The sequence below is a fragment of the Limulus polyphemus genome, unplaced genomic scaffold, assembly GCF_000517525.1.
Source record: "Limulus polyphemus unplaced genomic scaffold, Limulus_polyphemus-2.1.2 Scaffold262, whole genome shotgun sequence".
NCBI lineage: Eukaryota > Metazoa > Arthropoda > Merostomata > Xiphosura > Limulidae > Limulus > Limulus polyphemus.
Genome location: NW_013665872.1, coordinates 1 through 18,519, shown reverse-complemented (window position 1 = coordinate 18,519; position 18,519 = coordinate 1). Strand labels below are relative to the sequence as shown.

The 18,519-nt window shown below is 33.0% G+C and overlaps 1 protein-coding gene across 3 annotated transcripts in view; it reads right to left on the bottom strand.

Moving 5' to 3' along the window:
• Positions 1–16,306, bottom strand: part of LOC106478907 (transmembrane protein 164-like) — a 35,153-nt gene extending 18,847 nt beyond the window's left edge. For 2 of the 3 annotated variants that reach the window (XM_013939487.2, XM_022382606.1), the window contains exons 1-2: positions 16,012–16,306; positions 7,530–7,636 (exon numbers count right to left, since the gene is read on the bottom strand). In XM_013939487.2, coding sequence (XP_013794941.2) covers positions 7,530–7,532 — 3 coding nt within the window. In that variant the 5' untranslated portion in view covers positions 7,533–7,636; positions 16,012–16,306. The remainder of the gene's footprint in view (positions 1–7,529; positions 7,637–16,011) is intronic. The other variant, XM_022382607.1, reaches the window with a different exon arrangement.
• Between the last annotated feature and the right edge of the window lie 2,213 nt (positions 16,307–18,519).

Genomic DNA, 18,519 nt, shown 5'->3' with positions numbered 1-18,519 from the left:
CACTTGCACTGATATACCTCCATGGAAGAAGGACATATGGAACCAGCTAAAAAGAAAGTGACTCAATGGAAGAAACCAGATCTCCTCACCAAGGACCAGATAAACGGCACATGTGAAGAAGCAGGACATGAAGGGCAGGATGTAGGACCGGCAACCGAGGTTAAAGAAGAAGGTAGGGAGATGACGAAAGAGGTACAGGAGGGGAGAGTAGCAGATGCTGAGCTGAAGGCATCAACTGCAAGAGTCTGAGGATGAGGAACTGGTGACCAAAAGAGAGATAACTTGTGATTAAGGCTTGTAGCAAATGCATCCATGTGGGGAGAAACACACTGAGTGCAAAGCTCCCAGAAAACAAGAGGATCCAAGGACCAATCTGTTGGATATATCTGGTTGAGACGGGAAAGATAATCCACAATAAGATTTAAACCACCCTGCACATTACAAGCAATGAGATGTGTTCCATGTGGGCCCAATATAAGAGATACAATGTTCAAAAACATAGATCTCTTGACTGGGTGCCTCCTTGGTAATTGGTATGTGCCATCACTATAGAATAGTCAGAATGAACCATCACCAGTGTCAGGCAAGAAGAAGAAGGAAGTGATTCAATGCTAACGTATAGCTAGAAGTTCAAGAACATTGAAAAGGAAAACACTTTCATCCACAGACCAATGGCCTAAAGCTTCTTGGTGGATAACCCATGTACCCCATCCCTGCAGAGATGCGTCCATGAAAAGATGTAGATCCGGATGCGGGGAAGGAAGTAACATGCCCACTCACTGAAGTATGTGCCTTGTTCAACCACCAAAGCAGGTCATCTCGCAGAGTAAGAGGAATGGTAATGGGAGTAGAAAGTGGATCCCACTCAAGGTTCCACTGATTGTGAAGAACCCACTGAAAGTATCTCATGAGAGGGACCAGTGATGTCATTGAAGACCACATCCCCAAAAGCAATAGAACCTTGCAAGCAGTAAGGGATGGAACTGAGAGGGCATGGCAAACTAACCATTCCATAGAACGAAGTCTTAAAAGAAAAGGCTGGGCCCGACTGATACAAGTATTGAAAAAGACCCCCCAAATGGACAAGATATTGAGTAGGTCTGAGGAAGACTTCTCCAATTTGATTAACCATCACACTCAAGCAAACACTAAAAGGAGCTGCCGTGTATGGCTGGCTGATTCTTGTTTGGAATGAGCCAGAAGAAGCCAGCCATCAATGTAATAGTGAAAACTCAACCCCAGAGCATGAAGATGTCAGGCAATTACTTGGACTACTCAACAGAAAATATAAGAGGCTGAAGTAAGCCCGATTGATAGTGCTTGAAATAGTTAAACCATCCTGAGATAGACAAACCAAAGATAAGCACAAGACCAAAGTGATATAGATATATGGAGATAAGCATTGACAACATCCATTTTGGTCATCCATAAACCTGAAGAAAATGCCCACTTAAGGGTGAGAAAAGACTCCATGGTAAACTGGGGCAGGTGAACAAAGCAGTTGAGGCAAGATAAATCTATGACTTGCCTTCAGTCCCAGGTTTTCTTGGGAACATGAAAAAGTCAGGCAGGAATAGAAGCTTGTTGAAAGATGGAGAACATGTTCAAAGGCCTGCTGAGATAGCAATTCCCAAACTGCTTCCGACAGAGGCTGCCTGGTCACTGGATCCCTAGGAGGAGGGAGGGAAATGGTAAAAGGAGATACGGGAGGTGGGGAAAGAAATGGGATCACAAATCATTCCGCCAAAACCTGAAGAACCTATTGATCCTCGATGAAGGAATGCCAGGGATGAGGAAAAATGGCAAGCTGAGCTCTCACTGGACTGGAACCCACTGGATAGTCACCAGTACTGTTGGCATCGTGATATACATCATTAAAAAAAAATTATGAGAAGAGGCACCCCAAGAAGAAGGTAAGGATTGGGAAGAGAAAGGATGGAGAAACAGTAATAGGTGACATATGGGGATTTGACTGAGACAAATATGCAACAATATTGGTAAGGGTAGATTGTTACTGGACCCATACCACCTGTGGCTCTAGTGTTTTCAAAAATCTATCACCACAGAAATGGGGCCACATACGTAAATCCCAAAGATAAGTCGATGGTAAATGGACCTGAGCCAAAATTGCATCATAACCCAGAACGTCCAAACAACAGAGAAACCATGTATGTAAAGCCAGAGCCAAAGACAACAAATGACTTAGTGTGAAGGAAAGAAGGGAAAGGGTATCCACAGAAAACCCCCTCAGGATTTCTGTGGAGAGCCTCAGAGAGGAGGTCTAGAGAAGAAAGACCCCTTAAAAGAGTTATAAAGGTAAGATGCAGGCAAGAATACTAGGCATAGATCAGGCTGACAGGTGATTCAGGAGCTGCCCCCCAAACAGGCAATATGGAACATAACAAATGTTGGTCCAAAATGGGACAGTCAGCATGATGGTTTGAAAGTGCAAACTGATCTAAAACCTGTAGGGAGTTAGGTATGCTAATCCCATCACTTAATTGATCTGCATGAACCCAATTATCAGGGGAAGGAGGAAAAACCAAAAAGGGTGAGAAGATTTGTCATGTAGTAAGGAAGGACGTGGCTCATAAGAAATAGGAGAAAGGGATAAAATGTCATATACCTGAGAAACAAAATCCAAAAAGACCAAGTTAGGTAGGAAGGTATGTCAAAATCAGGAGGCGGAAATAGATGTTCCAAGTCTTCATCAGTCTAAACTGATTCACCTGTTCAGGAAGAACTGGAACAAGGTCTGGGTCCAAAGGCTGGTCCATGCAACATTAGATCTCCTGGCAAATAAATGCAGATAAATCGACCATTTGGTCACCCGTACCCAAGGCCTGAGAAAGAACACTTGTCACTGGTGTGACCCTTGAAGTGGTAACATGAACCTCAAAATTCACTGTGAAAAAGAGTCCATCAAATTTGAGTGGTGAATAGGAATAATGTGACTGGAACTACCTGATAAAAATTTAAAATGAAAAACGTGTTTGAATGAAAACTAAATGAATTAAAGAAAACCACTTTGTGAGGAAACTTAAGCCAAATATCAATCTTTAAACAAACAAAAAGCTCATCTTAACACAAGCGCTGCCAAACGAGAAGTAATAGTTTGGTAGAGGAGTATAGAAGGAATCACATGCGTCACGTGAGCATGTCATGCTCCTATTCATGGAGAATTGACTCATGATGAAACACATTGTAATCTTTCAATTCCAATAGGGGGAAGCAGAAGGCTTGTGGCATATGCAAAGAAAACGTTTCCATATAGAGGGCACCACTGAACGAGAATAGCTAATTTTGTGAGAAGAGGTAAGTATAAGTACTATATTGGAATAAAGCAAATAGTTTGATACTAGAATAAACTTGAATAATTGAATTCAGTAATAATCAGAAACTCTCATTTTGACTAGTTAAAGAACAAAAACCCAAAGTTTCAAAGGGGTGAGTGATAAGTCTAATATCAAAGCAACATACATAATATTTAGGGACAACAAGGACCTATTTGTCCATCTAGGCTGTCCCATCCACTAAACTAAACTAACACTGTATATTTAAAAAAAAAGCAAAAAACTCAAGCATACAAGTAATTGTTGCTAAAATAAAAAGTAAAAGAGAGTCAAGGAATAGAGCAAAATCAGGTAGAGAAGAATCAGTGTAGAAAATAAAAATTTGAACAATATCTTTAGATAATGAAGATATATGCTTATTAAAAAATGAGAAAAAATCCAGCTATTGCAAAAAAAAAGGTAAATAATGATATCTGCAGAAATGTTGAAATGCCTTTCGTTTTAAGTGTTTATTTGTTTGTTTTTTTAATATATGCACAAAGCTACACAATGGGCTATCTGTGCTCTGACTACCATGGGTATCGAAACCCGGTTTCTAGCGTCGTAAGTTCATAGACATACCGTTGTGCTACTGGGGGGGCTCATTTTAAGTGACAGAAATTGTGAAAAGTAAACAAGTTGGAATACAGGCAGCCTATGTGAAAAATTGATGTTAGTTGTGATCAGTTACATTCTACAGCAGGTTCATTCAAATCTTGCTTAAACGAATAGCAGGGGTAAAAATATTACTGAATGATAAAAATACAGTTAAGTTCTTTAAAGATTTTTGCAAGCATACTTCCATTTTTTTTTGTTGCATTCACGACTAATTTCATACATACCTTTTTTCTCTAAAATGTCTTTTTTTATATCTTTGGTACTAGGAAGTATTGTTTTAATTTTGTTAAATGGTTTAAAAAGAGAAATAAAATTATTATTTTTTTTTTAATACATTGGCAACTTGGCTAGTTATACCTTGTATATATGGTAATATTAGTGTACTGTTAATTTTATTATCAAAGACACTGTTTATCCTAGTACATTGCTTGATAAAAATTAAATTGTATTTTCTTTGTTTTATACGTTCAACTATATCAACATAGTCAATATATTGTCTTAATGAACATAAAGGTTATGTACGTGACAAAAAAAATGCCAATTTTTCCTCTTGCTCAACACATTATTGAAACAGGTCATTCAATACAAAGGCATAAAACAATATTTTTAAATTAACCTAATAGTCAAAGTGAATTAAATGATGGAGAAACAATAAAAATGTTGTGCTGTAAAATAAATAATTATTTGTTAAATAGAGAGAGATAAAGGGTTAGCTGGCAATAATGCACAATTTTAGAAAAAAAAAGTGACTTCTTAGGAACAATACTTATACCACCTTCATAAATTACGAGTTAAACCTTTGCTTTATAAATCTACTGCTTGTCACGTAGGTTTTTACTCCTGATGATGGTAGTGCAAAGGTGCCAAAACATGTAGTTTTTTTTTATTTTTTGTCCATCAGCCAAATAAAAATATTTTGTGCATTTTAAACATTGACCTTGTTTTTAATTTCAAAATGTAGCTGCATTCATTCAAATATTTTCTCATTTGCTCAACATGAATAACAGTGGGTGAAAATGTCTCTGATCAATAAAAATATGGTTACATTCTTTGCACATTTTTTGCAATAAAAGGCATAAAACTTTAATGGTCAAGAACGTTTTTCCAAGGTCATTTTGGTTAAAACAAGCTTTTTTTTTACCCTAGACCTAATCTAAAACATTCTATCACTATGTTCATTATATGGGTCATGGATGCAGCCCACACAATTAGCCTTTAAAAAACACATGTTTTTCAGCAACAAGTACAGATCATAACAACTTCCAACATGGGATACCACAGATTTCCTATTGAATATATACCTAGCACATCATTAAAATTTAACCATCAAATTAGTGACTTGCTTACAGCAGTGGTTAGTGGGATTAACTGCAATACCAATGTGTTTTTTTCTTCGTGTGCATTTACTTTTCCACTTTCTGAAGCTATTCATTACTGTCTTAACATTCATTATGTTATGAATGTACTTTTGAATGTTGGTATTCAGCTTGATTACCAAAAGTAAGGATGACAAATTTTGTACCCAAATTAACCTTTCAAATACTTAAAAACCACACCTTAATCACAGGATGCAATAAAAGTCTTATCTTTAGTACTTAGTCCAAGAAAAGTTTAAAACAAATCTCTATAGCTTGATAAGAAGCTCTTTACATTTTGTTCAAGAAACATTTTACATATTTGAAGAAAAATAGCTCCTTTTATTCTTAACTCCTACTAAGTACAAGTTGAAGATATAATTAGCAAGTTATTCTGTGGAATGTGACCATTAAAAAACATGTGCATGTGGGAATATTTGCACATATATGACACACCACAAAAAATTATACACATCAATTACTGTCAGCTGCTTTAAAACCTCAGTTTTACACTTGCTTTCATTGACATATTTTTAATTTTTCAAAATATTGTTCCACTTCACTCTCTAAATTCAAAATACACATACATTAAGTTCACATTTTATTTTCAATGGTACAATTTTCATAGAGAATGAAAGACAGTCCTATTTAAGGGTTTCAAATTGAGACCATAATCATTATTCTAGTTTTATTGATTATGAAGATACATTTGGAAAAGTGGTTGAAAGTGTCAAAAGGTTAAAATTTGCTAACCGCTAACTTTACATCTCACTAACCAAAGGTCATATAGTAGTAATATTTGGGGGATTTCAGTTTAGTGTGCATGACTATTTGTATCCCAAGTTTTATCAAAATCCAAAATGATTAGTGCATTTCAAACTTTGCAAGGTAAAGCTATAGTAATTAACACTTATATATCATAAAATATGTTAATATTATTTTAACTCTGCTTGAATTATTTAAGTTACTGCAACACTGATTAACCCAAGATACAACTATATTATTAAAATGTAAGTCTCTTCTTTAATGTAAAAAATACTAAAAACTTAGTATTACAGTTTACAGTATTACACAGTTAACTTTTAAAAAGTTAATGCATATTGTAACATCATCATAAAAATTAAACATTACAATTGCTAGCATGGAGAAGTTATACAATTTTATTAACACAATAATTTTATCTAAATAGACTTTATAGTTTTATTGTCATTCATACTCTAATGATTTTCCAACTCTAAGATTGATATAAAAACTAAAAGTTATCTTATAAAATAAATTTAGGTTTTTCTAATTTTTATGTTTTTTACTTTAAATTTAGGCTACTTAAATAATATACAAAATAGTGTGGGTACCATACAGTAATGTCATTTCTGTCACCTTAAATTCAAACATTTCTAATTATGTGCTTTCATTTCTTTTCAGATGAATTTGATTTAGCAGGCAAAAGAACCCTTTTTGTTCATCAATTTTCTGTTAACAAAAATAGTTTTTCTCCAATCAGAAAAAATGACTGACCACATTCCTAATGAGAATCACATTTGACATTGCATGCTCTGTGATTGCTACTATTCAGGGAGACCAGCAGAGTTGGACAATTACCTCCTGAGGTCAGAGGTTAATTCAGACTCCTGTCAAACCATATAACAATTGTCAGAAGAACTTAATTCTTCTTCGTCTAGTGTTCAAGAATATCTTAAACAGATTGGGAAGATCAACAGACAAGAAGTTTGGGTTCAACACAAACTGTGAGGTGACAACAAAGCCCAATACACAACTATTTGCAATTCATTGATAACCAGACATGTGAAAGAACCATTTCTTCATAGGATTGTTATAGGAGACAAGAAATGGGTTCTTTATGTCAACACCAAGTGCAAGAATCAGAGTATTAGCCCTGGCCTGAACCCAATTCCAACAGCCAAACTAGGTTACACCTGCAGAAAGTTTTGTTATCCATTTGGTGGGACAGAGTCTGCATAATTCATTTTGAGTTATTAAAATCGAATCAGACTATAACTGCAAACCTTTATCATCAACAATTAGACTGTTTGCAGCAGGCTCTCATTAAAAAATGTCCAGCACTGATCAACAGAAAAGGAGTCATTCTGCAGCATGATAATGCAAGACCACATTCTTAAAGAACGATTTAGAACAAGATAGAGATTTGAATTGGGTAGTCCTGCCTCATCCTCCATACTCTCCTGACATTGCCCCTTCTGCTTACCATTTATTCAGATCTATGGAGCACTTTCTCAGCGACAAAATCTTCATAAATATTGATGGCATCAAAACTGCTCTCACAGAATTCTTTGTCTCAAAGGAAGCTTCCTTCTATCAATGAGAAAATAAAAGCTTGATTGAAAGATGGCACACTGTCATTAATAATAATAAGGATTATGTAACTAATTGAAAAATACATATTTACCTAAAAATGACATTACATTCCGGTACCCCTAATACTAGGTGTTTACTTTGGCTAAGCATACGTCTGACTAATAAATAAATAGAGCTATGAATATTTTCCTTGATTGGTTACAAAGCATTTTAGTAACTATTTAGTTACAGGCACAACACTCAAGTCTCCAAATTTATCATTAAAACATGTAAAACAATAGTGAATTGTCTGGAATAACGTGTTTCTGGAAAGGAAAAGTATAAACAGTATTGTTGCAACAGGTGACTGACAAGTGAATAAATCTTTCACTAGTATAAGTAATACACCATTTAAACCACAATTATTTACTATTGAAATAATAAATGTGGTTGAAATGTTGTGTTATATCTACTAATTATAATCCACAAAGTACATAAGTAAAAGAACTAAACCTTTCAATTTATAAACATTCAACAATGCACAAGCTTAACTTAAAGCTTTAGAGATATCCAGTATCCAATATACCACTGTATATATGTGTGTGTGTGGTGTTCAGGTGTTAAGCACTGTAGGGGATGCATTACTGCTACTTTCATACAAGTTGTAAAAAAACAAAACATATATACTACAGTTCAATATGCAATTTTTTAAAAACTAGTAATTGCCTCTGTCTCACAATTTACACTTGTTCATGACAAATCTAAGAATGAGGTGGTATCTCACACTTCAAGTGACAATTGTAAAATAGTCTGACACAGGCTGATCTTAGCTAAAATACAACTACACCATGAGATAAGTGCATTCCAGGCTTTCAATCCTTTCATAAAGACAACATTCAAGGCTAACTTCACCTTTGATTCAAACAATTTACCATGTTATAGTCTGAACTCCAGATAATTTTGAAAAAATATATTATTATATATACATAGCAGGTGATGAAGTATCTTAAGGGATCATTAAGAAGACATTTTTAAAGTTATCAAAGGGTTTCCCCGTCCTCAATTTAATGTCCTCTGACATTCTGGGTACTCATGTAGACATATCTATCTTGACTTTCATAATACATTTCATACATTACCATACAAACAGTTTCTTATTTGAAAAGTGTACAGAAAATTAGCATGGTTGTGTTAAATGAACACTTCTACAGTTGTAAGAATGTCAGCAGTCAAGTCCCAAACACATTCATCTTGGGATCTTTGATTTCCATTAACATGTCAATAACTTGAGTTATTTCTGTGCTGTAACAATAATACTTTTAAGTTTACTGATAATAATAAGATATAAAATATTATGTTTAAAATGTTTCTTTAATTAAGTAGGATCTTTAGTGATAGGCTAAACTAATGGAAATTGCTAGAAGAGGCATTTCTTACAGTATATGAAAGCTGTTAAGATAATACGTAAAAATTCCATTTTGCAATCACCAGTTTTTAAAGATGTTAAGGGTTTATGTCTTCACAAATGTTTCATATGCAAGTTTTAATTTACAACATTAACCCCATCATCTTTTTAACCCTCAGTTAGTAATGTGGGGTCATTATGACACCATGCTTTATCATGTGAAAGATGGTGCTTTACTTAGCCCCACCCAAAGTAGCTTCTTTCATTGTGTCTGTCCATATTGCAGCCTTCATCAGTATTCTGCAGTTGTAGGTTTTTAAAAAAATTTAGACTGGGGTCATATTTACCCTACGCAACTACTTGGTTTAAAATTTTTTGCAAGGTAAGTTTATTTTCCTGTGATTTTAATTTACTTGATTTTATGTATTTTTTCTTAATTTATGGCTAAAAGATGTCTTTTTATTCTATATCTTTTATTTTCTCGAATTTCTCTGTTTAATCATTTGTTTCAGATGATATTTAATTACTTCTTGAACATCTTCATATTGACACTTTGTGTTTTATATTATACAGATGGCTAGAAAAGGACTTACCACTGCAATACATTTTAATATTGTAAGCCATAATCTAAGGCTTTCATTATTCTATTTTGCTTACAAATAAAGGAATGGACAAAAAAGACAAGCGATTGAGCTTCATAATTATTTAAAAAAACCACACTGGGATCATAAAAACCCCAGGCAACCACATATGTTCCATTTTACCACACGATTAATTGAGGGTTAAAAACATTTTTCTTAACTATATATGCAACAAAGTGCTTGTGGGTTGACAACTGCTGGTTACAATAAAATACTGATAACAAGACAAAATAAGTAATTATCTCTTAATACAAATCATAGATATACCTCACTTGGAATATTCTGTACACACAGTTTTGGTCTTCTTATCTATTGAAAATGGTTCAAAGAAGAACTACTAGATTGATTCTGGGGTTGGAAGGATTATCTTATGGGAATAGATTAAGATCTGTTTTTCAAGAGAAAAGAAGGATAAACGATGGTCTTACTAAATTTTACAAGATTAATTAAAAGACTAATAGGATAAGAGAATGCAAACTTAAGATACAAAAAAGACAGACTAAGATGAGTGAGGAGGTATTCCTGCATTTTTTGTTAATTATTGTGTTCATATTTACATACCTTTTTCTCTGTCATTTAGCTAAGTTGTCCTTAAGTTACTTTATGCAAGACACTAGCTCACACTCCATTAGAAATAATTGTATGTTACTCATACATTGAAACAACTGACACTGGGTGGCACTAAAGTATTTGTCACCATAGCTACAGTTATGTAAATAAGTGTTGCTATGCTCATATATAAGTCAGTCTGTTACTTTATGTAAACAAGTTGATCAGATATTTTGTTAATAGCCAAAGTCTTCCTGAGCCAAGTTGCAATCTTGTTAACTGGTAGCAAATAGAACTATGCACACAAAAGAAGTGAAGATTGCATAAGTCAGATACTCCAGAAGGTGGAGTTTTAAACTGAATACTACTTGAAATTCAGAGATTGGAAGTGTCAAGAGTTATATTTAGGATTTTTAAGTGCTGTATTATAAAGCAGATTTTGCAATAACTGACAAAGTTAGGTTTGTTTATTTTTTCTGGCTCTAACTTCTTGTGTTGAGGTTATATTATCAAGTCAAAAGTTTGGAATTTAGTTGTATCACTTGTTAAAGTCAAGACCTGGTATTTTGAAAGTTTAATTTTGTTCAACCTGTGAGAGTTTTAATAAATAATTTGTTTTTAAGAATTATGGTTATATTTTTATTATTCTTAAACTAATGAAGAATAAAAGATTTCTTACAGCTCTAGTTAAGAGTTATTTTCCTAACAGGGTGACTGGCTTATTGAATGAGTATCCATCAGTAATAGTGGAATCCAGCAACTTACAAGTTTTAATAGGGCAATCGGTACTTTCCTGAAAAATAAAAAGTGAATTTACCTTTTTCTTTAAATGTGAGTGCACAGGGAGAGCTATGAAAGGCCAATTGGTTCCTTGTTGTCTATATGCTATGTTATACAAGTTGCAAAAAAATATAATCAATATCGCAGTTGATCTCACTAATTGCTGCTGAGGTTTCATATGATTTTACAAAGAAAATATCTGGTCAAAAACAAAATCATTCAATATGACAGAACATGTGGACCACACCAGTAGTGAATAGTATAAAAGTTACTGATTCAAAGGTTAAAATATTTTATCATTTCATTTATTGTCATTCAAGATGTTTTTTGAACTAGATCATAATTATTTTGTTACTAATAATTGTTGCAATACGTTTTAGTTAATATCTATAATAAAAATTACATACATCATGTTTAACAAAGTTGGTTATTAATAGTAAGTCGAATAACTTTTGTATTGCTATTTTCTTAATTTTGATACAATTTCATTTTCCTTTATTTTTTTATTTTTTTTCAAGAAACCTAAATTAGTTATACCAACAGTTTATTATGGTAAGAATTATTGTTTATCTCTGGATTTTAATTATTCTACAAATAAATTACATGCAAGAATTATATGTTTATACAATGGTAATATTAGTTAAAATTCTTGAGACTCATGTCTACAATGCAGATGTTGGTTCACTTAACAGTTATCAAAATTTTTTTTAAATGTGCACTCAGGTACTGTATGTAGAAAAAGATGCTTTTTATAGTGACAAGAATTACTTAGTTTCCCAAAATCATTTGGTTATATAGAATTATAGATCTTTTATTAATATTTTTTCATGAAGCTCATTCACATTTGTTTCTAGTTGTCAAAGGATGTTTAACATAATAATGCTCTGACAATTAGGCACTCCCATCATTAGTGAATAGTGATAATAAAGTCTCATGAGTCCGTTGTCTACAGAGTATAAATATTCGTTTTTTCTTGTTTGTTTTTTTTCTGTCAACTAATTTTTCTAATTAAGCATTCTTCAACATCAGAAAAATACCTAAAGATTTCAAATTCAAGAGTTCGTTTTGAAAGTGTTATCACAGACTTGTCTTTACAATTTAATCCAATATTCATTAAAAACAGATATATTTTCTGAACTAAGCCCACTCAAAAAGAAAAAAAAATGTTTTAGGAGTCAAGAGGTCTTCTGAATGTAAAATCAAAAATTTATGTATTCGTACCTGCAAGTAGTTTAACAGTGTTATTTGTGTGCGTGTCAATATAAAATTCTTACCAATGGGTTTTATATGCAATTATGAATTACAGATTAAAATCTAATATGAACCTTGTGAATCTACCCACTATCTACTGACCTACTAAAAATGAGAGAGGCTCATATATTTCATTTTTGATCTCTTGAAAACCCTAGGGAAAATCTTGTTTGCCTTGGTGCTGTTTAATCTCACAATCTCACATAACCCAAAAGGATTAGTATTATCAACATGATTCACGTCAATTTCAATATTTCCCATATAATGTGTAGGGTCAGGAGTATTGCTAATTCCTCTTTAAAAAACAGAGGAGCACATTTAAAAATTCAGCCATCTCATAGTATTAAAAAAAAGGGCCCAATCCCACTTTAAAGTTCTGCTTATATTTAACATCTTTTAAAAAATCTTTGTTTCAAGTTTTCATATTATTGACAGATATTTCTCATAAGCTCCTTTAGATTTCCTGATTTATATTTTTACCCAATCTCTAGCTTTCTATGATTTTGCAAATCTTCCAACCTATCTATAAATTTAAACATCTTGAACTTTGGCATTTATTGAGCTACTATTTTATGAATCTACGTCAATAAGTTTGGTATCAAATTGTAGATAACAATTCAAATTTTAATATCATACTTCAGTTAATTTCTTAATTTAAAAGTAAATATTAAAAAAAAAAACAGCTAAACATCGATTTTTGTGTGTCACATGGTATGTTGAATGCAGCACTGGTTCCAATTAGATGTTTGTGATGTCAAAATACAAAATCTATTGTTTCATACGAATTGAGAACTCAAACTACCAATATTGTCAAGCTAAAATATAAAATAAGAATGTCTTGTCTTTTCTATTTGCTAAGATATTGCTCCTGTACTGAATCAAACACAGTAGCCCTCCAGTCCACCATTTTCCATATTTGGAAACAGTCCATTATATACACTTACTTCTATATATGACATGAATAACCAATTGAAAACTTAGGATGTCCCCCTAGTGGTTTTCTCAGCCATTTTGACATGTTATTAGCAAATTTCTTTCTTTTTACACAAGATTTCAAACAATGAGGTAAGTCTTTAGGAGGTAGAAATTTCATATTTTTCTTAGGCCCAAATACAGCTTAGTTACTACACTTGATAAATTATAGTGGAATTCTGTGGTATTGATAAAGTAATTTATGATTTTTTGGTGATGTAAAACATATACATAAAACCCAAAAAAATCTTAATACTTAATTTAAAAACAGATATTCTGTGTATGAAAACCTTGTAATGTTTACTAATAACCTGCAATGTTTTTTAATGATGTGCATACATTATCAAAATTCATAGTATAATTACTCTCATGGATACTTTCGTGGTTACGAGCTGGGTGGATTCCACCCAACCTGTAATGAAAGGGTTAACATTAATTCTGGCTGAATCAATCAAAAATGCCATATACCCCAAATACTATGTACTGTACTATTGAATTTCTATTACTGCTGTTTCCAAGATAGTGGGTGATGTTGTATACTGGATATTTTAAGACACTGCATGCCATACTTGTCACTAACTTTGCAAATGTTAATAAACTCACATTTTATCAGTCTCTCACTTGTTCCTTCTAACACTGTATTAACCACCCTGCCATATTTAAATATATTACAAATAGTTCATTTTAAACCTTTATCTTTTATAATTTTATTTATGTTCATCAATACTTTTCCTTAAATAACAGAAATTAGCCTTTACTCAGATATATAAATTTGTCATAATCAGATAGATAATTTATAAACTAAAATAGGACAATTAATTAAATTTTCAATGAAAGAGGTGTGAAATGACTTGAGGTAATTTTCAGAATTAATATATTCAGATGTAATCAGTCTGTTCACAGTGACTTCTGATCTTTAAATCACCTAAAATATTCATTATCATTTTCTATAATATATTACCAAAATATTTTTCATTCCTACATTAATTCAACTATTCAATAAAATACCTTGAATAAAAAATATCAAATTCGAGTAAAAAAACTCAACCTTACATTTTCAGCAGTATGTTGCTTCCATCTGCTAATACATTTATTTTTATTTTTGTACAACAATAACATTTTTTCAGTGAAGACTAATTCACTCTTACAAAAAACAATTTAGATCCAATGTCTTTATATATCTCTCATGTATCCCTCACTAGATTCACCAGATTACAACAGAGTGTATTAAGACTGTTTTAACAACACTTTAAACTTATTTTGCAAGTAATATTGATGACTACCCAAAATGTTAGAATTAGTCAATTAATTGTTGGGCTCATTAATCAATTACATTCAACCTACTATTCTCAAGGAGGTGGCTAAAATGAAAAAGTAGCCTGCTGTGTAACTTTATACTTAACAACAAACATAAAGGCAATAAATATTTCAATTACTTGGATAATTAAATTAATCAAAATAGTAATAATCAAAAAACCCTAATTTCAACCAGTTAATTATTTTCGTGAGTTCTGTTTTTTGTGACATTATGAAAAAACAAATAGATTAAGATATTTTCTCTGGTTTATCTAGGAGAGATTTAGAGTAACTGAAAAGCATACAAAATATAGTATTCAATGTAACTCTTACACTGTAAACTATGTCACATGTCTAATCACCCCTACTGACAGCCCTAAAAAGTATATCCATGATAATTTTTCATTTAAGCTTTGGATTCTACAAAATAATTCATTCCCATATCTACCCCAAGAGAGCCCTTCCAAAAGACATTTTTTTCCGTGTTTCAACTTATATATACATTCACACACACACACACACACACACACACACACACACACACATACATATATATAGTATCCTACAGCTTAGGATATTTTACTGTGTAACATTTTGAGACAAAACTACAAAAACATTAGCCATCAGAATATGGCCGATTCCCTTTGACCAATATCTTTTGGTTTTAAGAGAAAACAACTATGGTGTATGCGTCTGAAATGGTGGCCTAGACCTTGGACTTTTTGAAAATCAAAATAAAGAGAGTTCTTCCCCATCCCCAATGAAACAACCTGTAAATTTGGTTCTCCAAAATATTTAGAAGTCTAGTTCTTGTGCAGAAAGTAGAGGTACACAGACAAACAGTTCAACAAAGTCATCACCATGGGTGTACTATGGGGAAATGGGAAGGGGGCATACCTGTTAGACACAATGAACCAACACCTTTCTGACGAGGAGTGGAATTCTCCGAAACTAGTCTGGCCCACAGACACACCACAATAAAAGAATAGACCATTCCAAGCTCTTTTACCTGTTGTTGAATATCTCACTACTATTCAACACTCTTTTCGTTCACACCTTGTAATTGTTAAATGGGCTACAAATACAACAGTACGTGCTAAATTGTATTTTAAAAAATCTTATCCAAATATTTTGGCTACATTTTGTAAATACTAAAAAAAAAAGGGTATCTAGTCCTCTATTTGAGCTATAAGTATAACTTAGTATAAATGAGTATAACATTAACAGCTGCATACTAACTTACTGGGGCCTTAATACTAAAATTGTGATGTAATTTGTAATGTGAAGGCAACACTGATGTGACTCGCCACGATTCGTCGAGGCCCAAGAATTGCCAAGATATATTCTGATTTATATGTCTAAAATATAATAGATAAAATAGCATATCTATAACAACCAACAATAACTAAATGCTGTTTTACGTTCATATCAAGGAAACTTCAGAGTTCAAAAAGTTTCGAATATAACTCACAACAAATATATATATATACTTGACTTACAAGTTTTCACCTCTTACTGGAGTGAAGCCTTCCTGACGTTCCTCAGACTCAGGTCTAATTTGTCAACTTTATGCCTATGGCTTGAACTACTCCAGCAAAAAGCTTGTCAACAAAGAATAAAATAAGTTTTATGTTAATAAGGTACTTATAAGTTACAAAACAAATGAAATAACACCGACTGTAGTGTATGTAACTATAAAAACACTAAATTAGTAAATACCAAAAGTTACACTAAATAAAATCGAACATAAAAGCTTTTTTTCTTAATTGTATTTTCTAATTCACAGTAGGCCTGACGTCATCACTACTCGCGAATTAAAAAATAATAACACTCTGAAATTCGTTATTTTAATAAAGTAGATCTCGTCTTCAGTGCGCATGTCACAGTAAACGTTATTAGTTATCCCTCTTTTTTTTTTGGATATCTCGAGAGAAGATTTTTTTATTTATTGTTTTAGCTTATTATGAATTTTCTGAAGCATAATAAGACACAATTCGAGGGTAAATAGAATAGTCCATTATCTATGTTACGAAATATTAAGTAAAATAATCAAATCATCCTTGTATAATTCTAAGAATTTATGAGTGAAAGCTAATAAGAATATATAATATATGTCACCCATAATATATATCTGTCATATCCAATGCCAACAAGCCCTTTCGCTGAACGCCATGGGTCATTAGGGCAATACAGAGTAGTGGTTTATGTGCTATTTAAAACCATCATTTGCATGAATAACAACTGTTATGGTGTGAACTGTATTAAGTAAGTGAAGTGTAATTGTTATAAATTTTAATTAAGTCATTTACACATCAGAACTGCAGTAAGAATGAATAACAATTTTATTTTTAACGCCAATTATTCATTATCCTAAGTTATACATAAATTAACTTCACTATAATTCAGAAGAACCAGCAAACTAATCTTGTTGTTTCGGTACTGGAACTTCGTTGATGTCTTATATAAATTGTACTTTTTCAGTCTTGTTGCTGTAATCTCTCTGTACATTTCCAATAGCTTTATCGGTCTTGTCTTCAATCAGATTTTCTTCTTTTTAACTCATCTTTAAATATTGTGCCTCTTTATTTTAACTTCCCTCTTAAACTCCCGTCTCTTACCTCTTGATATTCTTATAATTTTTTTTATAAGTATGCGCGTGACCTTCTTTCATCTTTGTCCTCCTGCGGGACAGGGGTGAGTTTGCGGACTTAAAACACTAAAATCCGGGGTGGACATAGCAGATAGCCCAATATAGTTTTTCTCTAAAACAAACAAAACAAAAACATTAAATTTTTTTATAATTTTCTTCTTGGTATTCTTTTAATTTTCTGTATATATTTTTTTTCTAAATTTCTGCCTCTTTCACCTTTAAATTTTATGTTACCTTTTTTCATTTCCTGTCTTTTTCTTCTTTTTATTATTTTAAATATGCCCGGCATGGCTAGGTGGTTCGGGCGCTTGACTCGCAATCTGCGGGTCGTGGGTTCGAATCCCCGTCACACCAAACATGCTCGCCCCTTTCAGCCGTGGGGGGTGTTATAATGTGACGGTTGGAGATATAATGTGACCCCTAGAGATAAGACAACCAGAAAGGTAGAACCCTGCTTTTGTTCAATGGCACCCACAGGAGAGAGGGGTAAAGTCCAGAGATGGACAGTCTCCACCAATATGGGCTGTTTCACTAGTAGGCCAGACAGCAAGCACTCAAGCAAAAGATTGGTAATTATGAGGTAGTAGGGAGTTTCCTAGCCCTAGCAAGAGTCAGGAGCAAAATGCCATTGGTGGATGAGCTCTTTCACCATGAACCATTTTGCCAGCAGGTAAGATGACAAGCACTTGCAAGTGAAGATATGGGTGATGTTTGGGAGTGAGGGTAAGAACCTTTCCATGAAGAGAGGCAACTACCTACCAAGCTAATAGTAAGAAGTTGGAGGTCATTGACGAAAGATAGAACCAACAGGAGTTGTATCATTATTAGTTGAGGCAGCAAGTCTTTGCTAATAATAACAATGATCAGTAGGCTAGCAAGGAATTTATCCACGAAGAGAAGTGCCCAGCCTCTTTGAGAGTTAAAAAAAGGGACCACTGGTGGATGAAACTCACTAACATTAACTGCATCACTGACTAGTGAAGCATCAAGAACCTGATGATGAGGATGAAAAATGGTAAAGAAGAGAGGAAACACAAGTTGCAGAGACAACTAGAGGCTATGACTGAAAGCTGATACTCTTTAAGTGTGGAGCTCCCAGTTCATGGTAACTTAATAGCACCACTCCCCTTGAAATAAGACTGTGTCATATGCTTTTGTTGCTTAAGGTATTGGTGTTTTCATTAAAAAGTTATTTTTAGTGTTTTAAAGATGTTTTATGTTTTTCGACTTAAAGGGTACTTTGCATATTACATTGTTAAAGGATTTTGATTTGTATTCTTGAAAAAGTGAAGTGTAGTTTGCTAGTCTACCCACTCGTAGAATGGGTAGATGATCTTTGTTAAGATACTATTGTTAT